This window comes from Leptosomus discolor, chromosome 3, assembly GCF_034619465.1.
Source record: "Leptosomus discolor isolate bLepDis1 chromosome 3, bLepDis1.hap2, whole genome shotgun sequence".
NCBI lineage: Eukaryota > Metazoa > Chordata > Aves > Leptosomiformes > Leptosomidae > Leptosomus > Leptosomus discolor.
In genome coordinates this window covers 78783590-78810905 of record NC_141393.1, presented here as the reverse complement: position 1 = coordinate 78810905, position 27316 = coordinate 78783590, and the positions used below count along the sequence as shown (strand labels likewise).

Genomic DNA, 27316 nt, shown 5'->3' with positions numbered 1-27316 from the left:
ATTAAAAGAAAAAAAGGCAAATAATAATTTTTAAAAAAGGCATATGAGCATTGAATTTGATGTGGACTCCCTATTCTCTTGCATTTTCATATGAGTGTCACAGGAAGGTAATAAATTCCATTACAGAGATTTGTGGAGAAAGAGTTTTTAAAAGGTTGAAATAAAGGAGATTTAATGCCAAATTTTAAAAGAGGTGTAAGTAGTAGTGGGAATTTGCAGAATGTTGTCTGATAAATCCAATGGTATTTAAGAAGCTGAGGTCCAAATCCAGCACGCATTTGAAAGCTCACATGCTAAAAAATAAGCTTCTACCACATACTTTGACATGTTGGGACCTGTAATTCCACTAGTTAAGCAACCGTAGCTGGGGAAACTGCTGATATGGTACTCTCTTGATAGCATTACAGCTGCTACCAGATGCTAGATATGGCTATCATTTACCTTTCTGTAAAATAATGAGATTTAATAAACAAAGTCCATTTATCCAGACCTCAAGCAGGGGAGTGAGATTTGAAAATGGAAGACAGACAGAAAAATACCTGGTGGAGATGACATGCTACTCAAAACCTCTACTGAAAACCACTCTTTCAAGTCTCTCATTAATTATGGAACAAATACTTGCTATTATACAAAGATTTAAACAATGAAATAATTATATGATGCAAAGTCCTTGACCTTTTTCGTGCCTTAAAACAAAGAGTTTTGGTTTTCTTTCTTTTTTTTTTTTTTTTTAAATAATAAAATGTCAGATTTTTCCTGACTATCGGGGACTGCATTCAAGGAAATCCAATAGGCAAAATACAACATGAAGGAGAAGCAGAACACACATCAGTCAAGTGCCTCTCCCTGATAGCGCAGGTAGGCAGAGCTGCCCTTGTCTTCTGAGGACAGCAGACTGATGACAATCTGATGAGAGGTATTATACCTACTTATTTGTTTCATTGTTTCTTTTTCCTTAGGAAGTAAGAAACCCTTTACAATGTCAGAAGACACATGGTTTATTATAACTTCATAAGCCCTTGGAGTCCCCAGAGGACTCGACCCTGTCAAGCAGCAAGAATGTTCACTAGATTGAGGCTTGAGAGCCAAACTTCATGCTTTCTTCAAGAAAGAGAAGCCTGGCATTAAGCTTCAAGCAACCCAGTATCTTTGGAAGTTCCTAGCAGAAACAATTCAGATCTTCTTGATCCCAGTGATCCACCAATGGGGAAAAAAAGTCTTAGACATCTTGAATACTGGGCCATATTCTCACTTGCAATATATTGCTACAACGTGGTAGTTTAAAGTCTTTAACACATATTTGCAGCAGCTCTAAATCGTCCCTTAGGTAAAGATGATCCAGGTCCATTAAAAAAAAGCCAAGAGAACTGAGGTGAATCCATTTAGACTGATAACACCGAGCCTGAATCTTGAAACAGTCTGAATGGTCTTTATCAAACTCTATCAACAAAAGAAACAGATTTAAAAGGAAAGCAAACTCTTATACCTTTGGTTAGTAGATGAGTTAAAAGCAAATTTTTGTATCTATGGTTACTAGATGGAATAAAAACGAATTTGGGTCATAACTCTCCCCATTCTGTGCATTGTAAAGTAAAATTAATTTTTAATTTGCATTATATTATACTACACTGCAGTTCTTCTTTACAAATTTACTATCAGATTTAAACCACAAAGAAAAATTAGCTGATACATTATTTTTGATTAATAAATTACTGATAAAGTCTGTGCTGCTAAAAAAAAAAAACGCAAAAATCTAAGCAACATCACCCTCCCTCCCTCTGTAAATACATTCTCAGAAAACATTAGCTGACATTGTTATCTCCCTGACTGTTAGAATTAATAAAGCTAATGACAAAAGAAGCCAATGACAGCAAATACTGGACTTGGGTGAAAAAGCATTACATAAGGGAAAATTGGTCTGGGAAAGTTCAGGCATTGTAGACAATCAATCCAATGCTGCAGGAAGCAACTAGATAAGAAAGTTTGGGGATTAGGAAAAAAATACAGAAAACATAGTTCTTTGTTAAGCCATTTTCTGCATAACGTGTATGCTGCCTAGTCCTGGTGATAAAAGTAATATATATATATATATATATATATATCTCGCATCTGCAAACAGTCCAGGGAAATGTGCAGGTTATACACAAGTCATTTGTACTGCATTTCCCCTGATTGCAATTATTCTGTATGTCCTTTCTCTCTCCCACCTGTAGGTGGCCACCATAAGCTACACTTATCAAATAACTCATTAGCAGGGTTTTCAATACTGTCATATCCAGATAATTAGCAATTTATTTAAATAACCAATTTCTGTGGAAATAATTGCCATGGAATGCCCTGAACCTACTTTTTATAAACTATAATAAAAGTGTTAAGATAATCCCTGACATTTGCAAATGCCATTAGTTCACCTCTCCTTTTGATAGTGCTATGGCATTATGTTTAAACAATTACCCGATAACGCGGCAGTTTAATGAAACAGTGTAGCAGGCACATCCTTCAAAATGGCCAGAGAATGCATTTACATGCAGAAGAAAACCCAATGAATAGACATGTTTAGAGAGAAAGACTATCCACAGCTGTTATGAGGTCCCCAAATGGGACACACAATATTCAGCGCACTAAAAACTACAGGAAGTGCTCAAAGAGCAAGTTCAAGATGGACCTCACCATGGCTTTAACGGTGCCCAGCCCAACACTTCTCAGGAACCAGAGAAGACTCTTTTCACTGCTCCCTATCTATTTCACAGCCTGGTCAGTCCTTCAGTCTATTACTAGTCACACGTTAATAGCCATTTGCCAAAATCATTAATAATAATGCGCTATTTTCTCAGGCTCTCGTTATTGCCAACCAAAACTTTTAGTTATTCATTTACCAAATGGAGCATTCGAGGGAATATTCATTTTATGCGATGTCTCTACAACAGTTAGCCTACATCTTCAAAGCAATGGCCACCTAATGTTTCATTTTATCAATAATTTGTGAAGCGTGATTTGTCATCGCTACCAAACCAATGGCAAAGGTTCTGCTGACTAGAATGAAGTCAGGACTTTAACCTAAGACTTTAGAATAAAGTTAATGATTCTGCAGATTTGAAACAATTTCTTTTTCACTCTGCCATCATTGGCTCTTGAAACCATATTGAATGACTGCATTCTACTAATTTTTGTTAGCATATTGTGACTGACTATGACAGTTATGGCTGGTTAAACTGATGCTGTGTTAATATTTTCTCTGACAACAATTTCCCCCTTCCTTTTTATCTCAAAGCTTACTTCTCATTTGATTCTATTTGGGATAGCTACACACTGTTTGAGACCAACCTATGACTGGGAAAAAAAAGTAACCATTTTGCTTCATGTTTCCTTAAAAAAAAAAAAAAAAATCATACCCAAATAGAGAAAAATGGTGGAACTTCTGTAAGCACAGAGAAAAGTCAGTGTCCATTTTAGGATTTATTTTTACCATTTTTGAATTGACACTAATGGTCTTTCAGCTGAAAGTTCATAAAATCACCAGAGTTCTCATTCGATAAATGTTTAGCAATCATCAGAGACTTCCCTCAATTAAAAAAGTCAGAATCAGAGAAGGAGAGAGGGAAAAAGTAAATTTTTCTTACCTGTAAATACTATTTACCCAGGAAGACCTGGGGGACTTTTCACTCATATTGAACTTCAGTAGGGAAAATCAAGAGGGCATATATAAATTATTTTGCAATTGCTGCAAGAGTTGGTTAAACATTTTCTAACAAAGCCATTCTCTCACTGAAAACTACAGATCCACTAAAAATCAATATTTCTGGTGATCTGCATGAAATCTAACAAAGCATCTTCTGTTGCCATTTATCAGTTTTTTATTATTTAATTTCATTCATGCTTTCTACTTTGGTTTGGCTTGCAGCTGGAAACTGTCTCACACGACGCTTTAGAGGTTCTTTGGTCGGCTCGGTATGCCCTTTCTTTTTCCTGACTGCTTCGTTATTGCTCCCCATCACGACTTAAAGTCTGAGTCACCTGGTTTGGGGCCGCGGAGCTGAGCCCAGTGTGCTGCTGAAGGAAGTTCAGCACATTTTGCACTGCACTCCTCCACTGGGCTAAGACAAAACTTGCCTTTTACCAAGAGAACGGTAGTGCTAATGAGATAAAACAAATAGCAATACAACAGTAATGACAAAATAATAAAAGTAGTGCTAATAACTGAGGTACGCTCCCAACATAGCACAAGGAAAAAGACATGTGAATTAGACCGGCATAAAAGCGAAGGGACAGCCCATCTAAGAAACACTGCCCACAGTTACCAGACCAGACCTTTGTAGCCATCACAGAGGGACAAATGAGTTCCTGCCAAATTCTGCCGGGTAATCCTTCCCCGAAAAGATGCAAGTGCTTCACTTTAACACACGGTAGGTCTCGCTGCCTATTTACTTTGGTGCAGAGACAGATGTGTTTAACTCAAAGTCTAGTAGAAGGGTTTGCGGCTATTTACCCAGAAGCTTACAGATTTGTTCAAAGGCAGCCTCGCCTCTGTCAGCCTCAGAGGCAGCGCTACCTTTGAGCTGGTTTTAACCTCCTTAACAACAACAGCTACCCTGGTCAACATGACCCTGGTGCCAGAAAGGGAGACATGCGTGTGTGTCTACGTGTCTGTGCCTGCACTTCAGCACATACATAATTCTAACCATACAAAGGCAATATAGTATATCTGAGGACACACTGGAAGAGTGGTAACCGGCTGCTGAGCAGGGCATTGAGGCTCCTGCAGTGTATTAAAAAATAAAAAACATTACTAAAAAATGCAGTACAACAACTTTTCAGGTTATTTACAAAACCTGAAGCATACCTTGCACTGTTTAATAACCACTTGTCTAAGAAGTCCATGACAGAAAGCTGAGCTTATGGAAGTACAGACAACTAAAGAAACCAGATTTAGAAAGCTCAGATGGAATATTTCCTTCTTCCTTTACATAACTCAGGATCATTCTTATCCTATTTTGGGGTTTATCTATTTTATTTTGTCTATCTCATCCAGTTGCTACTATCTAGTAATATACAATTTTATGTATGGATATATTTAGATCTATTTATAGATACATAAAATACATTAAAAATACGATGGCATGGACACAAAATTTTTGTGAAACAAATGACTCCATTTCAGCAGAAAATACTGTATTTGCCTGTGCAATAGTGTGTGTCTACACACGCATCTACCATATTATTATTACTACATATCCATATAATCTGTGTGAGTATATATATACATGCACACTCAGATGTATTTCCATATTCACATATACATAAAACAGTGGATGACACATCCCCTGATAAAACCTGTTATTTCAACACTTCAAGTGAAAAGTGTTAAAATAAATGGCTCATCACATACAATGTGTTAAAATAAATGTTTATTTCAACACTATGTGTATCATAGCCATTTATTTCAACACTTCCCGTTTCTCAAGGCTCACACAACCAAGAGTAGGAGAACTGATAGCTATAGCTAAGGTAGCTGAAGCACCCAGCCCTACTCATCTGCTTGCCATAGGATGAGTAGGAAGTTATTTGACACTTTTTTTTATCCCAGCAATAAATGGAAACTACCTACCTTGACTGTTCATGGGGATCTGCATGTGTCTGTAAGCTGGTGGGCTGTACCATCATTTGGAAAGAAGAAGGGCCATACCGGAGTCTGTTGAGATATTTGGAAAGCAAGCTGCTGCTACCAGGGTGAGGTTGGGAAAAGAAGCAAAGTATGGGGGCTTTTGACAATTTCACTTCACAATTTTGGATCTGGGCAGAGAGAGACTCATGTGAACAAGAGCAAAAACTAGAGCTGTTCATAGTGAAGGCTGGAAGGGATGTGATTTTTGCAGGACCAGTTATAATCTGGTGATTGAATTATGAGTTAGGAGAGAACAGCTGGGTTCCTGCTCTATCCTGCTGAAAATAGTTTCTTGGGAGGATTCTTCAGCTCCCAAGATGTGCCTTATTTATTAACACCTGAAGGATCTTTGGAGCAGAAGCTTTCCAACTTTAGGTGGTCTCTAAGTACAAATATAGTCATTGAGAGCTTCATGTTGGTGGGTTTAGATTAGCATCAGCATCTGAACTTGCTCCTACAAGCTGAGCTCGGACATTATACGCCAGTGTTAAACAAGCATCAGTTTCTTTATCTGCCTTATTTTGGGAGGAAAGCACAAGAAGCTCCCATTCTCTGGTAGTTCCCACTGGAGCCGGAGGGCACTATGCCTTTATAGATCAGTCTCTAAGGCATAGAGGCAGGATGAAGATGCAGAAATTTAAATAATGCACAAAATATGCACAAAACCTCCACACACTACGAGTCCCCTCTGAGCAATATTTACCGCTAACTTGCTTGCAATGTTTTCTTACAGCTTTCCTCCTTTGAAAACCTCTTAAAGCCTGATTAGAGATTGCCTAGGCCCTAGCAAGACAGTGTGGCCTTAAGAAGATAAACACTTGGTGGGGGGTTCTCTTTATTTTTTCTTGTACTTTTTCTTCCCTGAAATTGCAGATCTGTGTGCTGGTCTGTACTGAGCACAAACCCACAAATTAAACTAATGAAATGTTAGTGAAGACTTTGCAACCAGCACACCCTGTCAGAAGACTGTTTTGCACCCAGACAATGAAAAATTGATACCACAGTTTCATCAGCCCACAAATAAATTCACTGCCTCGAGCCAAGCCACTGCACAGTGCTAGTTGCCTATATTCAAACATCTCTCTTCCTGTAAAGTTATCTTCCCCTAGTGTCACCTTTGGCAGATAAAACACTATAATCATTTTGTAGCAGAATAGTGTACAATGCAATGAAGGTTCTCCAGAAAAAAAAAAATGTTTTCACCCTTTCACTTTCTTCAGATGTGATTAGTTCCAGAAAAAGGAGGTATCATCACTCCTTTGAAGGCACTGTAGGTTATAAGATTGGTCCTCAGAAGTTGGCAACATGTAATAAAAGTGCTTTATTCCTAAACATCAATCAGTTTCAAGAATGGCAGTTGCTCACAGAATGGTAATAATGGAAATATTCAGCTAATAACTACTGTAGACATTAAAACACTGTATGACAGACGTGCAGTGCTTGTTACACAAGAACATTTTCTGATAATTATGGTTTTATAACTAGTACATAAGTTTCTAAATATTTAGTTCCTTACACTTTGGTATTTTTGTAATTAAATTTACATGACAATACTTAGTTTTCCATAAAAGGACCCTCCCCACCCTAACAGAGAGTTGATACCTTGGCTTTAGCTGAGACCTTGGCTGCGCACAGATGACAATTTTAAAAGAAAGGCTTTTTCTTCTGTTCCTTCTTTTTAATAACCTTCACAATTACAGGAAGTTTCATGCCATTTCTTTATCTGAGAATGTACAGCAAGCGGAAGAGTTAATGCCTTAACAGAAAGCAAAATAATTGCACGTCCATGCTGTGTAACCTATCTGTGGCATAAAGGAAGCACAAACCTTATTTGCAGAAGCCCTTACTAGCTCTGGATATATTATCAAGGGTTGGTAATTAAAACATGGTTATAGCCGTCCTGCTTGTGATCAGCCACACAAGTCAATGCTGATTTCAAGATGAGATTATACACCTGTATCATAACTCTGCTTTCTGCATGAATAAAAAATAAGAGCATTGATAGGCCTAAATACTCATTTGTATGATGTATTCAGAGTAACATAAGGGGATGCGAGGGAATTTAGAGCATTGCCTTGCCAGATCATTTAAATTTTATCCAATGACGGCAGCTCAGAGGGTGAGTAAGGGACTCAATTTATGTACTTACTCATCCCCTCAGCTTCCACTGAAGAAAACTGGGAGCAACACAACTCTTAAACTGCATTCACTGGTCTTCAGTGATCAAAGGCCAATTAGAGAAAGCCAGGGGCCCACGAAGTGTTTGTTGACTTTAAAATACTGATCAGGACACATACTGCTGCTGCTAAACACATACCAGAAATATTTGGCACTTACGCAGTGCCTTCTGGGAGAGGACATCCAAAAGCTGTACAAAGGTACAATATTTTTATCTCACAGAAGAGAATTGGTGCAAGGGGAGGCCTAGAAATCTGTGTGTGAGGAGAGCAATTCCACCTGAGCAGAAGAGGCAGCAGGCAGCCCTTCTGGTCACAAATCCCTCGTCCCAGGGTGTCATATTGCCCTTTTCTCTAAAACTGTTGGTAATTTAAAGGATACCTTTTTAGAAGTATGCTTTGTAAACCAACTCAAGTGGTCTCCTCTCAGAAGTAAATCACATACTAATGTCTTGGGCACCTTATTCTGTGCATTTTCATGGATGAATTTTTATGTCCATTCAAATCACAGCCTCAAGTATGGGAACATGGCCGTTCACAGAAGCACACAGGACTGTTGTTGACTGTTGCCGTCACCCACAAAGGAATTACATTCTCCTTCCTTCTTGTTTTGCTCTGACCTAAAATAAAATTAACCTGAAAGAAATGCTTCACTCTGGGGGCAGTATCTTTGGGCAAAACTGGGTTGTTTTCTTCTTCTTCTTGGTCATGCAGAATTATTAGGAATTCCGAAGGTCATTTTAAGCAATCAATGTACATATGAAAATGAAGAGATGCCATTTGCATGAGCTATCACCGACATAATACTGTGTGTGGAAAGCTCAAAGAGGAAGACTCACAAAAGCATAAATGTTCCATGCGAAACTCTAGCACATCTGTTCAGCACTGAAAAGCCAGCATTTAAGTCCAAAGCGCTAGAGAGCCCAGACAAGTGCATTTTTGGAATCAAAACAAATGCTGGTAATTTAAGAAAATACTATGAAGCACACAAAGACTGTACAATGCCATATGTTGCACAATGCATCTGGTAATCAATTTAGTGTATATGCCAAATTTACTAGAAGCCCAAATAGGCTTAAGTTCTTTATTCAGAAATTCAAAAAGTAAACTACAAGCACTAGAAACATGGTGCACTTAAAATAAGGAAAAAAGTGGATTTTTCTTTTTACTTATGGAACGCAAATAAAAATTAATCTCCTAAATTATATCCCATAAGGAATACATGTCCAGGCTTCACTTTCGATCAACAAGCTTTCACAGACTCACTGTTTTAGGACATGGTGTTTTCTACAGTATGTGATTTTATATATTCTACAGATAAATGTGATTTAAAAATTGTTTTACGCTCGATGTTTACTTCTGTTTTGAAGGTTTGAAGTCACGAAGGTTTTATGCTGTCATTTGTGATTCTATACACAATACATTACTGAAGATGTCATCAAACACTGATGTACAAGCAACCTTGCACATATTGTGGTCTTAAATCAAATATGAATCCACAGTTACAGTATTAAAAATACAGTAGAAAATCCTAATTCAAGTGGACAGTATCACCTATAAAGCCAAAATAAATGGTGCAGGCTAACAGTTTTCAGACTTGGGTTACAGTGTCAATGCAGAGACTTGAGCTGTGTTAACTCACCAAGCTTGATCTTGCTTGCCAGAGCATGCTTGTCAATATTTAGCTCCCAGGGAGCGTGTCACGAGTCTTTACAAAAACTAGCTTAAACACAAAATACTATAGCAGCTGCTGTGATCCTTTTTCTAACACTGAGATTAAATTGCTGAAATTTGTTTTGAGCTTTTTAAACCAGAAGATGTGTGCCATATACCTACTGTAACAAGAATATGAGAAACAGCATTAAGGGATTGCAATGCTGTTATTAGGGCTTATTAAAATACAGAAAAACACCAGATGCTTTACATTAAGTGACTGGAAGATATTTTAATGTCAAGCATACAAATATCACTTTCTCCTGTGATATCAGATTAGAAAACGGACTGGGCTAAAACAAGGTACATCCGTGTTTTCAAAAAAGGCAGTCTAACCTGCACCAGAAAAACTCCGAAACATTTATTTGCCTAACAACTGGAATTTCATCACAAAATGTAGGGATACACTATCTTAAGCATTCGACAGAGGTATCTAAATTAGGAATATACTAACCTCAAATTTCTGATGCAGCCAATGGAGTGAGAAAGGAGTCCACGCCTGAGAATGCCCGTCTCCTTACAGTGACAAGGTAGAAGCTTAAGAGTCTCCTAGTGAAGTGCCTGAAGTTCAGCGGGATAACCCTTAGCTTTACTTGGTTAGCACGTCTGCTCACAGCTGCCCGTGAGATCCCCAACCCCCAGTGCATATCACCAGCTGCATCTTAGCAAGTCCTTGGCCTCTTTGGGGACAGCCCAGAAGGGCTCTCGGTCACAGAGGTGTCCTGGCAGTAACGGCAGCTCAGGAAGGCAATGCAGGTAAGCAGAAGAGAGCACCACTCCTGCCTGCCTTCCCTGCCCAGCAAACCTGTGGCTCAGTGAATCTTATTTATGAGAAACAGAGAGAAATAGCAAAGGACATCGGAGATGGTACTGGAAGAAGTCCAAGTTTGGAAAAGAGATTGTAAGAGTGATTATTTTATTTTCTTTTTGAGTCCCCTTTTACTACCCCACACTATCTGACTTTAACAGTAAGCTGGGGATGTTCTCAGAGCTGTGAAACGGTGAGCCTGAAAGAAAAGAAAAATAAAGACATTGGAAAGAAATCTGTGTGCCAGCCCCATGCAGGAGGGAACTCCTTCCTAAAATTGCCCTCAACAAGATGGAGCAAGACTTGGGGCGACTTCCTTGCCTCTGGCAGGGTTTACCTCCTCTCTGGACAGCTGCCAAGGACTGATCCTCTGATGTGTTTCTATGAACAACAAAGATGCAAGCAATCTCCATTATTTCTATAAACGGGATTGTACCACATAGCAGGCTTTTTCAAAATATTTCTTAGGGAAAATAAGTTGCCACCAGATCCTCCTTGGAGGTCTGAATTCTTTAAATCCTACCTTCAGTAAGCTCTGAAGAAGCTGATCAATTTATAAGAAAAAGCAACTGATTCTTAAAAGCCTTGTCTGGCAATACGTTCTCTGCAAGTGCTCCTGATGCACAGAATTTATCAGGGCCTAGAATGAGAAGATTTCACTGAGTACTCCCTATTAAAATTTAAGCAGCTCATGAGTGGGCATATATCCAAAAATCAGTGAAAATACTTCCAAAGCTGGTGTGTTCAATAGACAGGCAGCTGACATGGCATTAACAGTGCAGGCACAGCAATAACTGACAAGGAGTAAAATAAGCTCAGCCCAGCCAAAATGTGGACTGGGGTACATTCTTTTAAAAACCAATATGTCACTCAACAGGGCCATGAAACATATATAAATGGCCAGATACCACCATAACACAGTTAACCACGTCTTCATTGGCATGCCTGCTTGCAAAAAGCCCCACATCTTTCTCCTCATTTTGAGCTGCCTGTAACAAAGTTCTTCACAGCATCAGCCTTACCTCAGTGCTGTGTCAGGTGTGGTACCCTATATTTTATGGACAGATCTCATGACATTAAAAACACCCTCTCTATAAATCTGCCACAGCTGTGCAATGGATTTCTCATTCTGAAACAGTGGGACATTGTGCTCAACAGTTCACAGTCGGCTCTCAGTTAACCCAAATAATGGTGGCTCAATCGCTGACTATGAGTGCCTTTTGGGATTTAAACAGGACTTAGTAAAGACGGTTATACAGTGCACATTAATAGGGAAGACATTTGCAATTACCTGGCAATGTATAAACTGCAAATTGATGATAAATTGGAAAACCAAATTACTACAGCAGGTTTCCTAAAAGATTTTGTAGGATACGTTTGTATATCCTCTGTGTGAGCAGGATATCTGTATAGCTCATTCTATACAACGCTTGCACGAAAAGGCATATTAAAATGCAGACCCCTTAGCTGACTACTATATATTAGTTGCATTTTTTTGAAAGGTAAAAAAAATGTGCTGATGGTTGTGAAATACTGTTATAAATGCTTCTGGCAATAGCTCATCAGGGATGATGTGATGCCCCGTGAAATACAAACCCAGGATCTACCCAGTTAAACAAATCTGCTATATTTTGTGTTCTGTATTTTATGTGTGAAGTTGGCATTAGGATTTATTCATCATTCAAGTAGGACACTAAAAAATACAGAACGTTAGCAGGATTTAGGTGAATAAAGATGTATTCACTATGGCGAGTTCATCATAAATCATAGCTAACCAGTAGTAGAACTTTCAATGCCTACTCCTACATGGAAGCAGGACAGCAGCAATAACTGCGTTAAGTATGTCCTTTTGGTGCTGCTGGATGTAAAGCAGTGCTCTGGGTTTAAAGTTGTTCCAAGGATTATTTCTTCTTTTTTTCCTAAACCCCCGTATCTGATTGTCAAAATACCCTGTAACTGGATTAACCTCAGCAAGTGCAGTTTTATGTAACTGTGAAACCTTCTCTTCAAGCCTCTTCCTGACCCATTTCTATTTTGTAGGTAGTAAGACCGGCGGGAGCCCCAACATCCTCGCAGAGATGCCTAAGCCATTGAGGCTACTGCAGCTACTGAACCAGGTGGAGGAGCTAGCACGCAACACAGAAGTTGGGGTATATTGTCAGCAGTGGTAGCATCCCCAGACTGACAGAGGAAGACAGTAGTCAGTCGGCCTATCCTGCAAGCACAGCTGTCCCACAGAGAGAAGGAAGAACAGCAGGAACCTCCATGCTAACAAATGGTAAATAAGAAGTAATTTTTCTATTTATTTGTTAGCTCATATTTTGATGTTAAATGTATTGCAATTTTTTTTTTTTTAATGAATGTAAAAACGTGTTTATTCTTCAGGTAAGACAAGAATATGTTCTCCACTGAATACAGATGGGCTCTAAAACCAGTATATGCCACTTGGTGACTAGAGCAAATCAATATGCAAGGTAAGATATGGAAAAAAATGAACACGCTTAAGACACACCAGGTCAGTACTCAGGGGTTTTAACCTCTGCTGATACAATTGTTAATCAGAATTGTTTACAAACTATGCCAGATACTTGAGGGGTTTTTTGGGGAATTACAATTAGAACTTCTGCTCTGTGAGTGACAGGTACAGCTTATAATTTTCTACAGAAGACAGTTGCCTCATTGATCCCTCTCAAGTACCACCTGTATCACAAACCCTGCTGTTGATTCAGGTATGGAATAAGAAGTCAGCAGAAAAGATAATTATGGGCCATGCACCATCAACAGCAGGGAGCTTGTAACACTGAGTTGCACTCACATGAATTTGGACCCTATTTCCTTCATCTGTTTTTTCCTCTGTCTCCTATATTGAAGCACCCTAAATTCTCATAACCTGTATTCAAGTTCGAATCCATCATGCACGTACACGGCAACAAGGCTTTGCAGACCCCCAGGCCATCCTGAACCCTACCATCTGAAATTACCTTCTTTGTGCTCCAGCCCATGACCATATGCTTTACCACTTACAATTACTGATTCTGTACAAAACGTACTTCTGTATTGCCTGCAATGCCGAGAGCAGAAAGCTAGGTCCAAGTCTGACTTGTGCGATCACCAGAGACCTGTCGGCAAGACAGAGTGACCCTTCTAACCAGTCGCTGAGCCGCTGCTGGGATATCATAAGGCCCACAGTTCTCACAGTTTAGACCCACTTTTGCAGTGAGTGGTAGCATTTCAATTGTATGAACGACTGGAGAGTTATACTGCATGCCACCACAGTCTCTAGTCCTCATTCAAGCTGCACGTGGAAGTCAAACGACATTTTGAATTCATTGTGACTGTCTGGGGAGAAAGGTGAGCAAGATCAGATTGAGAGACCTGCTGAGACTTAATGGAAAACAAACCTAGCAGTAGACTTTACCAAGGCTTTTCTCAATTTTTATTATTTTAATTAGCGTCTATTTGAAATTCTTTATAGTATTTTAATTCTCGTGTTAGAATAAACTGAAAAGTTTAAATGCCAAGTATCATTCAAATAAATAATTCATAAGATATTTAAAGCAGTTATATTTAAATGACCTCCAAAATCAATTGTAGTAAGTTTTTTATGGTAGAAATATATCTGTTTTCAGCATGATAATCTCCAAAAGACATTACACAAAAATATTCTGAGATTTTTTTTTTGCGAGTGTTTGCTTAAAATTGGAAGAGGTGATCATAAGAGAGACACCTTCTCCCCTAGACCTGACAGACATGGAAACACAATCAACTCATGCTGACAAAACCAACACGAATGGGTTCAGTCTCACTGATATTACAGGAAGGAGAAATTTTTTGTTCCTGACTGACTTACACCTCCTCATCAGGTCATAGTTTGCATGTGGTATATTCACCTCTACCCATTACTGTAACCAAGTTTAAATATAAGCCCCTGCTCCACCAGCCTACTTTAAAATGCTTCAACATCTCTTCTACTTTCTCTACTTATTTCCATTTTTTAATCAGACTATGTCTCCAAATGGCTAACTATAAGAGCACTCTTTACTCAATCATGTTAATCCATACCATTATATGAACCAATTTCCCATTTTATCTACCTGAACCTAGGTTAATCATAGAATCATAGAATGGTTTGGGTTGGAAGGGACCTTAAAGACTATCTGGTTCCAACCCCCCTGCCATGGGCAGGGGCACCTTCCACCAGACCAGGCGGCTCCCAGCCCCATCCAACCTGGCCTTGAGCACTGCCAGGGAGGGGGCAGCCACGGCTTCTCTGGGCAACCTGTGCCAGTGCCTCACCACCCTCACAGTGAAGAATTTCTCCTGATATCTCATCTAAATCTCCCCTTTTACAGTTTGAAACCATTACCCCTTGACCTGTCACTACACTCCCTGTTCAAGAGTCCCTCCCCACCTTTCCTGTAGCCCCCTTTAAGTACTGCAAGGCTGCTGCAAGGTCTCCCCGCAGCCTTCTCTTCTCCAGGCTGAACAACCCCAACTCTCTCAGCCTGTCCTCACAGGGGAGGTCCTCCAGCCCCCTGAGCATCTTCATGGCCTCCTTTAGATTCACTCAAGCAAGTCCATGTGTGTCTTGTGCTGGGTGCCCCAGAGCAGAACACAGCCCTGCAGGTGGGGTCTCACCAGAGTGGAATAGAGGGGGAGAATCCCCTCCCTCGACCTGCTGGCCACGCTTCTCTTGGTGCAGCCCAGGATGGGATTGGCTTTCTGGGCTGTGAGCGCACATCGCTGGCTCACGTTCAGTTTTTCATCCACCAACACCCCAAGTCCTTCTCCCCAGGACTGCTCTCGATCCACTCATCCCCCAGCCTCTATCTGTGCTCGGGATTGCCCTGGCCCAGGTGCAGGACCTTGCACTTGGCCTTATTGAACTCCATGAGGTTTGCACAGGCCCACCTCTCCAGCCTGTCAGGGTCACTCAGGATGGCTTCCCTCCCCTCCAGCGTGTCCACCACACCACACAGCTTGGTGTTGTCAGCAAACTTGCTGAGGGTACACTCGATCCCACTGTCCATGTCATCAACAAAGATATTAAAAACCCACACAGTCTTTCACCCATGCTTGGGCAAGCTAGGCCACAGTCATTCAATCTTATTTTTACCATATTATGTGTGAGCAGAATTTGTGATTGTATCTGAATCATCTTCTAACATTTGGCTTTGGTAGCCATCGGTAAGACTTGATAGCTTAACAGTTAGTTGTTCATTAAAAAATCCCACCCATCTGGGAAATGAATTATTTCAGCAGGACATATTCTATATAAGCTTTGATGTAAACAGTAAATCCAGAGTGTTCAGCAACAGTAGTTTAGAGATTAATCTAATTACAGGCTATTTAAACAGCAGAATACAGCCTATTGCATTTCTAAAACCCTGTACAGACCAGCAACAGTTAACGATGATTTGATGGTTTTCTATGTTTTTGGAACAAATACTTGGCTTTTAGTCTGAGCGCAATGCTGGACATTTCTGTCTGATGCTTGGGGGATTCAGCCAACTAACAGATACATTTGGTGAAGAATCTCATTCTAGTCATGCCCTCCCTTCCTAATTTCCCTTTTCACTGTTTTGTCGTCTTTGCCTGTTCCTCAGGGAACAGAGTGATTGATAGCCTAATCCAATGACTGTATTACAGCTGCCTCAACTTGGACTCTTTTCCTTATCATTAGCAGTTAGCCTATGGTTAAATTCACAGCTCACTGCTTGGTACAGCCCCTGAGATTTAAGGGTCTGGCCTTTAGAAAATATTTAACATAAAATTGAAATCTTGACATACTGAGAATTCAGTTCTCTGCAAGGCTTCTTTAATTAATCCAATGTACTGTACCATTGTTCTATATGAGGCTGTGACATGGTGAACTGTTACTGAAGCTCACAGAGATGTGTAATTCTAAATTAAACACTCACTTACATGTACCTACACCACATTTGTTTCTCAAGTACATGTGCATGAATGTGAAAATTTAAATTCAATCTATAATAATAATAAAACACAAACCAATTACATTTCAAGAGTAAAGACTTTTCATTCATTTCAAGCTTGGAATGAGCTTTTTTCAAACTAAGAGGAGGAGAAAACACAGCTTTGTTCAAATGCTGTGTGTAAAGACTCACGCTTCATTCTTTTTCCAGGACTCGTTTAATCTTTTGGTGAATGAAATCAATTATGATCGTTTTTAATCAACTACAAACGGCACCTGTGCTAAAAGTGTAAAGCGTTTTCTTTGTGGGAAAGCAATTGGATAAAAATTATTAAAAATGCAAAAAATATTCTTAGTTCTCTGACCTTATCTGGAGAATACTACTTATTTTTAAATAGCTATGGGAAGGATGTAGACCTTGATCTATGCTGTAAACCTTTGCCCTACTTCCAGTCAGTCGATGAGCTGCAAGCTTCTATGAAAATGGCAGCTGAGTCCCAGATGAAAAATTATGCATCTCATAAACTGCTATTCTGCTGAAATGTCAAGCTATGGCAGGGCTGTACCTCAAACTCAGCACTTGGCATTTTCCTTCTGTCTGCTTTGTTGCCATGAAGCAAACATGAACAGTGAGGATTTGTGTAGGGCAGGTAGCAGGCGAGCTCCCTGTCAAAAATCTATTATTAGGGCTCTGATCTCTCCTGCACAGACCAGTGACGGCAGAACAGTAAGAGAAATCAGACTGCTGCAAGGACACAACTGAAAACAGAGGACTCTTTGTGAATCCTGACATAATATATGCAAATAAGGGCTTTTAATGGCTGAGCTACATTTAACAGAAATAATAAAACAAAATTAAAATTGTACTACGGCATATATTTGTTTTTTACTCCTATCCACACTGTTTTATAAATATACGTCAATGTAAATAGTCTTTAACGCTCAGTAAATATTTATACTAAACAGAAGTGCCTATGCATACATACGTTTTGTTTTGTTTCCAGTGATGGGCAGCTTTTCATTCATTTCCATTGACCAAAATCCACACTGCACAGTCACTGAGAGAACTGTGATTAGGAAAGTGAATGCTCTTGGGTTTGGGATTTTTTTCACATTTCTTTTAATGACGTGTCATAAAATTAAAAGGCAGCCCTTATTATTATAACTTCAACTTTTCCTTTTCCAATATAATTCGTACATTTCAGATTAGAATATATGCCCCTATTAATAATGTCAATTATTCATATAATGTATATGTTTGAATTTAATGAAATAACACCTGCAAAGCATTCCCTTAAAGGTCACAACTGGTGTCTGACACTGTTTTTTTGTAAAAACAGAGAGCTCCACTAACTTACTTCAAAAGTAACTAAAATTAACTGCCTCTGCTGTTTCCAACAATTACGCATTCCCACATTTAGTGCCTGAATCTGCTATGTAGGTATGCTCCTTCTGACATCCCTTGCGGTCAGCGCTGAAGTTATAACACACAACTTTGTGATTCTTGTTCCAGAAAACATACAGATACATGTACTTGAACATGCTGTACAATATATTTGTGCAACTAATGCTAAAATACTACCTGAATTTAATAATTGGACAAAGCAATAACAGCACATAGACATGAGGTGTTTGAACTACTACTGTAAAACACTGCAATATTTTTGTCACAAAGCATTAAAATGATACACAGTGAGTGCACCGTAGAGAGATTTGCTTTTAACCTAAGTTTTTTTTTGCTAAGTCCAGTGTATGGTTTTATAAATTTATCCCCTAGGGATCTGGCTTCCAGACAAAAACAAAGAAACAAACAGATGACAAAGAACAAAAAAATCATGGAAATTCAAAGAGAAGCCCTGCTCTATTTTGCCTGCAATAGATATCCTATTGTGCTGCAATGTGGTACGTTTTATAAAATATATGTCTGGAATACGGAAGCACACTGAAAGCTCATGAAAAAACTTTTTTTTAAATTTAATTTTAAAATACAATTAAAGGAAACAAATCTTTAGGGAAGCATGTAGCTGCTGACAGTATATTAACATTTGTCTGGGAAACCTGGCCTCTTATTCTAGTATCTATAAAATTTGTGTTTTCAAAATAATTTCTACTTATACAGAGTAAAACATCTCTTTCAGAGCCAGAGGTCACTATTCTTTGTAAGGATAAAAAACAGCATTAGCTTCTTTTTAAGAAACAAATACTCTGCATTGCACGTGTATAGGAAGAATTTACTCGAGGTAAAATCTCACGTATTTTATATTGTCAAACCTGAAATACTGCTGGACCAATTCTAAAAGCTTCTTAATAGGAATCAGTCTCTACTCCTGCAAACATATATGATAGTTATACAGTTTGGGAAGCCATATCTTAATTTTAGTATTTTTCTTTTATAGAATCATAGAATGGTTTGTGTTGGAAGGGACCTTAAAGATCACCTCGTTCTAAGCCCCCCGCCATGGGCAGGGACACCTTCCACTAGACCAGGTTGCTTAAAGCCCCATCCAGTCTGGTCTTGAGCACTGCCAGGAACAAGTCATCTTCCAGGGATGGGGGATGATAAGGGCTTATTTGCTTAACCATATTTTGGAGGCTCCATTAGGACATTTCCACTTTTTGAGTAATGGGCAGTTCCTGGAAACTTATAAAAAATGGGTGAAGACTGCGATCCTTTAAGCACAATATCCTCTCACGTAACGGGGACACAGAAATCCATACGGTTACCACAGCCCTTGGGCTCAGCTGAGGCTCCATGGTGCCAATTACAAATTATTTTCTTTAGAAAACCATGATTTGTCAAAATTAAAGTGAAATTTATCCTGCAAATATTTTTTGGCACTAGGATGGAGGTAGAAGGTGAAGAAAAAACAGAGAGATTTTACAACACCCAATAGTCAGAGGGTAAACTTGGAATCCAGGGGACTCAGCTGCGACTTGCTCTCACACCTGGGATTTAAACCTGGCTCTCCCAAGTCAGGCTCATGTGCAGGTCAGCAGGCTGTGCTAGTATTAGTGTATATCCTGTAAGAACTCTTTCACTTTGTATTAATAATTCAATATCTGCAGGGAAGGGGAGAAGAGAGAGAGACTAATCCTACAGACTAGTGGCCAAACATCCACCTGGGATACTGGGATCCTTCCCTGTCAAAACCACCCAACAAACAGGAGGGTAGGAAGGAGGAAACAGTGATGTCTCCTACAGCTTCGCAATTTTCAGCTGATCAAATTAGATCAAAACAGGAAGGTCACTGCCCGAGCACTGGCTGGGAAGAAAACACTGACTGTGACAACTCAAAGCTAAATGGGCGTTTGAAAGTAATCTCATTAAGTCTCTCCTTCGAAAGATTTTTTTTTAACTGAGACATAAGTCTGTTCTCAAAACTTCTCAGGATCAGGCAATTATGTTAATACACTTTTTTAACTATTATTTTTATGTATATTAGACAAACCACAGGAAACTACCTGCCATTTAGTAATTTAAAAGGAATTGAAAAGAAATTCCCTTTCCAATGTCTCTCTCTTCTGGAAAAATGAATGACAATCCTCCTGCATATAGCTGCTTCCGCACAAGGCACACAAGAAGAGGAGAGGCCAAGTGGAAGTTTCTTCAGTACACGGCCATGTAGGGGCACATTTCTGAACAGTGGAGGACAGGGAAGACTGTAAGTCAAAATGTCAGGCTGCTGCTAGGCCAGGGCGTTAACACACTTTCATCATTTGCTCTTCAACGGAAACTTCATCAAACTCGGAGGAGCGAGTTTGCACTCACCTGGAGAAGGCAACCCGCGCTGTATTAAGAAACGTGTGGACACAGCAAATTTCTAAAACATTGAAGAACAGCTGACTTAAGAGAACAACTGCCTTGGAAGGTGATCCGGTCCCTGCCACCAGGCTGCAGGGCTTCCCCGGCCATGCTGCCAGCCCACCGCCCCCCCAGCAGCCACAGGGCACCGCTGGGCAGGTGGGAGCCAGGTCTGAGCTTTCAGCAAAGCCCTTCAATAAGCAGAGGCTGGTCTGCAGCCTTATTGCAGTGTGCAACGTGCTGACTTTCGCATTTTGAGCTGCCGTAGCTTCCCTCCAGCTTTCTGCTGGCCTCCTCCCCTCACACGCTGCGACCCTCCACTGAGGTGCGGCGCTCCTTCAGCTCTCAGGGGACTGAATGGAAACGCACCGTGCAGAGGACAGGGCACGCTTCTCTACGTGACACCGAGGGAGGAACGTGTCCCTGCTGCTGACGGGAGACCCTAAGCACAGCAGCTTCTGCTTTTCACTCTCTGAAGCAAAAGCACCCTTTCAGACAGAGCAACCCCTACACTAGCAGGCAGTGCTGCTGGAGGTAGGGAGTTTCCTGTGATTTATGTGTAAAGAGAAGGGGAAACAAAATAAGCAAGCGCAGATTGATCTAAAATCCAGTTTAATCCAGCACTCCAGAAATACTCCATTGCGAGCAATTCCTCGTGATGGGGATGGTCCCTCATCCTGGGTGATGCTGACGGTCACCAGCTTTGAGCCCAGGTATGTTTCAGACCTCACCAGCGCACCTGACTGAGGGGACTCAGTGCCTAGACCGCCACAGGGCCGGGGGCCAGCTCCCACCCCACCCACGGCCACGCAGCACTGTAAGCACTGCACCCCACGGGACAGACTCCTGCCACACTTACTGCACCTTTGTGCCAAGTGAGCATCATTTCTAGTCCAGAAAAGAACTAAAATCTGTGCAACTGGAAAAAATCCAGAAGGCGAGATACAGCTTGGCTATGTGCTGTATCTGCTCTAGGTTTGTGCACTAGAGAACACGATAAACCAGCTGTGCTTTGGTAAAACACACGGAAAATGGACCAGATGGATTGCTTCTATAATAGCACTGAATTTCACTTTAAAAATTAATTCTCACTTGAGAGGAATTATTTGAAAAAACCATCAAAAACTTACTGGCTCGATCAGATAATAAAATAGAACAAGAAATTTATGCACATCAGAATAGAAAAACAGCACTTTACACTATGAAGCGACTTTCATGCCAGGACCACAGAGCACTTCCCAACAAGCCTGTAGGCATGTAAGTGGTGTTACTGCCATTTCACAGACAGGAGAAATAAAGCTCAGAAAGGTCAAGTGTCTGGCTGCAGGCCACACGGCTCAGCCCTGGCACAGCCAGGAACAGACCTCAGGAGTAAGGCCACCCTGCCCCTTGCTCTGACAAGATGACACGCTCTCCCATTTTTTGTCTTCTTGGAAGCATGCTAGCTCTCTTAATTTAAAATTGCTTTCCTGCTTTTGTAAATTTGTATACTGCTACATACCCTGATCGCTGAGCAGAAAGTATCGCAACGTGTTGCAGAGCCTATTGACTTTATTGGCTCTGTGGCTTTCTTTTGCACAATGAGTTGTGGGATTGGGACCTAGTGATGCCAATTATCAGCAAGAAATCTTTATATATTTGCCTGTAACAATATGCTCTTTCGAAACATAGTAAATCAACAGCGCTTCCAGTGTTTTTCACATTTTTTAAAGAACTGCATTTGCATCATAGGTAATGGTGCATCCTAAAATGACATTTTCTCTATCTTCTGATACATGTAGAACTTCAGGAAAAAAATATTTATATTTACACACGTACATAAAAATAAAATAAAGAAAGAACTTTTCCTCAGGTCCCACTTATAACAGAATTATAAACCACAGAAATGCTGGTACGTCCTCCCTTATAGCTGAGCATCCAGGTGCCACTGTAATTTACGCTACATACATGTTTCAAATTTGTGACATAAGAGACACACTTTTCATAATGCAGTCATTTTATAGATTTTATTAGACAGACTTATGGTAGGAAGGAATATTCAGAAATTGCAGCTTAAATGAGAAAATGTGAATGGTGTTACTTATATAAAATACTACTGCAATAGTTCTTTTATTAATTTTTAATGTACAGCACCCACTGTGACCTCCTTTATTCTTTTCCTGTCAACATGGCAGGCTAGAGAAATTGAAATGGGCTGTAGCTGTTCTCTTCTTGTTTCCCTCTTCCTCCCATTTTGCATAATACTAAAATATAACATCTTATTGGACTGTCACTGTGAAATAATCATTATGCAATAGGCATAACAGTTTTTTTCTGATTGTTATCTCTTCCTTACTTTTCAGTGTTCTCTACAAAATTCCAAATTCCATGTAGTTATCTAAGGCAATAAGGTAATTTTCCACTGAACACACTTGTCTGAATTAAAGTTTGTTTAAAAGTTATCTTTTGCTCCATTTCTTACGGTTCTCTAAGGATAACACCAGTCACATAAAATAAAGCATTTTTTGCCTGTCTGGTCTCCTCTGATTACATTTTTGGGATAAAGTAGGAGGTGGGTCCAATAAAATAGTGTTTGACTCAATCAGGAGGATGCTATTACTTCTGTTATGTATATTTACTGTTACCTCGATCTCCAAGGAGACTAATCTCCATACCAGTAAAGTCAAGACGCTCACGGTATTGTCTTTGCAGGGCCAAGTTCATGTTGTCACAGCAACAGAGTGCACAAGGTCAACAGATTAATACGTTAGTGTGCACAGGCACTGAACTGGAGTGTGAAAGTTTTGCTGCTGGTTTTAAAACTACACTGTGAAGCAGGACTTGGAAATATGGCCTACACAAGATATTCTTGTATATCTCAAGGAATAGGCTACAACATTATGCATATATTTGCCTAATACAGTCTATCATTTTTACCACAGTGGGAAGAGGAGGAAATAACCTCCTCAGAGGAGGTCCCTCAGTGGGAAGGCAGGAGGAAGGCTGGAGTTCGGGCTATGAAACATACACTGCATTTGGATTGTTGATATTTCCCCCTGCGATGCCCTTTCATTAGCCTCTGTCTAACGTGGGGCTTGACAATTGTGACAGAATGAAAAATTTGAGGAAAAGCGAGGGTCACGAGAGAAGAGATTTCCTTCCCTCTCCAGTGACCCTATCACAGTATTCTGATGCAGCGCTTTACCATTAAGGAAAGGGCAACCCAAGAGCCTTCACACTTAATCTGTTCCATCTGTCATGACTATTAGAAACATTGACCAGCAGTGAGCTTTAAGGACTCGGTGCGACTGCAGACATGATATTCTAGCCCACTACAAGGACCTCCTGATGTTTTGAAAGCCTCCAAGGAAGTACCATGCATAAAAAAGGGCAACACCTACCTGACATGCCACCATATGTGGTCCTCAGCCCTCCACCGACTGCTGGCCAAGGTGTGCTGTCTGCTTTCAGTCCCATCAGTCCTGACACAGTGTTGGTGGCTGTAACACCATCTGCGCCACCTGTGAAAGAAAAGGTCAGTCACTTTTTGTTAAATCATGTGTGTAAGAACAAGAGAGGAAAAAATACAACAGAAAAACTATGAAACTGTGAAACAATAGAAATTCAAATAAACAGCTGAAGACAGAAAGCAACAAACTCTAGGAGAATGCGCAGAAGGGTCCTTAAGACCAACCCCAGGCTGATAAATTTAACACTAGCTTCAAGGCAGGCTGCATCAGCTGAAAGAGCTGTAAGGGCTATAAGACAGCATGTGGGAAACTCTGGGGCTGACAGGCAGATCTCTGCCCTTCAACTGTGGGGCAGAACCTGCTACAGTGGTTGTTCAACACCTGGATGTGCCCCAGCACACGGATGACCTCCTCCAAGCTTGTGAGGAGCAAGACAAAATGAACAATGAGACAGAGAAATGATGACCACGGTTCTAAGTGATGGATTAATATACCTACTTGCAAACTTAAAATTCCTGACATGTACTTTAAGCTTTCAGGAAAAAAACCCCATATCTATATCTATATCTATCTATATCTATATCTATAGATATATGTACACACACACACCCCTTCAAATGGTGTATTTCTGTTTTCTCAGGACACACACACCATTTTCACTACTAAACATAGGAATAGGGGAATTTACAGTGGTATGCTAAACACATAAATATGACAGAAATAGGAGCGTGCAGACACACACACATATATAACTGTTAACAGTTTAATATAGTTCTCTTCATATATTGCTGTATTCTAGAAGCATGGACAAAATTAGGAAGCCTTTGATCACTGTGCTTATTCTAAACATATCAAATAAACTATTTTCATATTCGTTTCTGTTGTTACTTATTATTATTCCAGCAACTCCCCTATCTTATCCCATCCAGCAAATTAGTAAATCTGCACAGCTTGTGCACTAGAGTTGGTTACCTTCCTGTGCAGCCATCGCAATATTCACAATATCAGTGACATTTGGGGTCAGCTTGGCAAAGAAAGGAATCCGAACAGCTTGTCTAACCCAGCGACAGATGTTCCGTACCAGCTCTGGATCCTGTTCAAATAGGTCAGATAAATATAGAACATAATTAAAAGTAATATGAACAAAAGGTGTATCAAGGAAATAGAAAAGTTTGCTATAAGTGGCTATACTGTGTTTTGTGAAATTACACATCAGGACTGAACCTCATCTCATTACTTACCTTATTTCAGACACATCGAGTAACTGCATATCCATTACAGAAAGGTTAGTTCATGAAAAAAAGGAAAACTTGCCTTTTTTTTTTTTTCCAAAAGACAAAGATACCACAAAATGTTCCCTTTCCAGAGAGGGAAAAATATCATTTTGGATGACAGAGACTTTTTTTACCCATTTAATTAAAAAATTACTTTTCAGTTTTAACGACTCACTCTGCGTAAGGTGTATTAAAAATAACCAGTATCCTATTCACAAATAATGTGAAGCTGAAGCACAGGCTGATCATGCCTTGATCAGAACAACAAGGATGAGTCGGGGTTGCAGGGCTATCAGAATGCAATTCAGCATTTCTGAACTCTCCTCTGACTTCAGAGAATAACTTGGGATGGCCGCAGTGTAAATGAAAGATCAAAATCTTCTCTGTTAAAGCCATAAATCGAAATCTTCAAGTGTTGGCTTTTCATGATTTCCAGGCATTTACTTCCCTTACTGTATATGTCTCATGCAGACAGTAATCAACTATCCTTCCCATTGAAAACAGCTCAGGGGAACTAACATTCTGCATCCGGTAAATATAATGGCTGTTGTTCAGTATAACTGTTAGGGTACGGGTTGCTGGCTTTTTCTGTGGGCTATTGATCATGCTCTTCAATAAATACCTTAAAATTTGCAATACTGATGCAGGTAGAACACAGTGCATGATCTGGTCAAAAACTGAACAGTGCTATTACAAGATCTAGTACAAGTATAACCTGTGGGTAGGGTAACTGGTACCACAGCAATTATTTACATTTACTAAATCTTTATCACTCTCTCAGATAATTAGGTCTGTCATATATGAATAATTTTCTCCCATTTTCTGAACACTCAGAAAGCTGCATTGCAATGCCATAACTGAAAATGGGATGAGCCTAAAAGAAGTCCAGTTTAAAACAATCCAGTGGACACCGAGGTTGTCAGTCTAGCGAACACACAGGAAATATCCCGTGTTGTTTTATCTTTTTACACCAATGGTTAAATACAAACAACCTCCCCCCTGCCCAGGCTGTGTTCCTAGAAAGTACACAGTGCTTGACATGAATAGTAAAACCCTGAGACTTAGCTGTGCCATTCCAGTAAAAGTGGCGATCTCCCCGCCCATGCAGCTTCCATGAAATATGTATGAACGCTGCACTGGCAGTATGAAAGTAGCTGCATCTTTGACTTTCATTTCTGTTTTGAATCTCCTTGAGGCCCAACGCAGAAATTGGAGACCTTCTAGAAGACATGAATTGTACACCCTTTATGTTAATTCTTTTCCTTAGAATTCCTTGTAATAACGTTCAGGATGTTGGCACCACATAACTCATTATACTGACTTCATCATGCTTATAGTGCTGCCATAAAAATTCTTACTCCAACACACACTAACACTTTAAACAAATACAATTACTTTAATCCACATTGAACAACTTATTGTGAGATCTCTCTCATTCATATAAACCAAATTTCCATCCTCCCTAAGACAATTTAAGGAGTTAGTCTTAAAAAATAAAAAAATGACCTTTTTTTGTTTCCAAAGGTAAGTAAAGACCTTCATTTTCCACCAGTTCTGCTTCTCCCACACCAAAACTAATGCAATGAATGCAGTGGAAGAGTCTTCAATTTCTCAAGCTAGTTAACAGTTTAAATACCCGATTGCCCAGCACATGTTTAGACAAAGCCCTTTTGAAAAGCTCACTTGTATCGGTCTTGGAAGCCCGCCCATTCTTGTTAACCATAAAACCACAGATAACTTAATAAGAAAACTCAATGAAGGAGGTGAAATCTTAGATTTTCCTTCACTTAATATTCCAAGGAAAAAAAAGGAATGTTTAGTAAGGAAACAGAAAAAATGAAAAAAAAAGCATTTTCATTAAAAAAAATTTTCATTAAATTCCATTAAATTTGTCAATTTTGGATTGAAACAGGTATTTCTAAAGAATTTTTTCCACCATAATGCTTTATCTAATCCATTTGCTTATTAAATGTATATTGTATAAGATAATACTGGATACCTTAAAAAAAAATTAATGTTCATCCTTGTGCCACCCCCAAAACACACGCACGTGACAGATCTCGGTGCTTCCCTTTTCATTGCGAGTCCTACAGTGGAGCCGAACTGGAGCATCCAGCTGATCCACCCTCCTCCTCGGCCTCCTCCCTCTGCTCTGCCTCCAGCCCCCTGCTGCTCAGGTTGCTCCTGGTGCAGTGGCCAACACCAGCGAGCCACCCGAGCCTGTCCTGTCCTCTCTCCCCCGGCTGCAGTGACATTGCAAGTGTCCAGTGGCTACAGCCACTACACGCCTGAGCTTCCCTGCTGCCCGAGGGATTTCTACACCGTGAAGTCACTGCATGAGAATACCAGAGCTTTTATGCTCTGCAGACAACTAACACGTTCTCAAAGAAGAATAATATCCCCGCCTGTTTTTATCTGTAACATCATATTTTCTTCTTTATATCATTAAGAAAAAGCTATTAATTCATTTATAAAGTTCATTATTTCCTACTATAT

General features: G+C 39.9%; 1 protein-coding gene across 1 annotated transcript in view; it reads right to left on the bottom strand.

The window, feature by feature from the left end:
• The window catches only part of DPYD (dihydropyrimidine dehydrogenase), a 344208-nt gene that overhangs the window by 70640 nt on the left and 246252 nt on the right, over positions 1–27316 (bottom strand). Inside the window, exons 17-18 of the mRNA XM_086463055.1 lie at positions 24519–24639; positions 23478–23597 (exon numbers count right to left, since the gene is read on the bottom strand). Of these exons, the coding sequence (XP_086319181.1) occupies positions 23478–23597; positions 24519–24639 (241 nt within the window). The remainder of the gene's footprint in view (positions 1–23477; positions 23598–24518; positions 24640–27316) is intronic.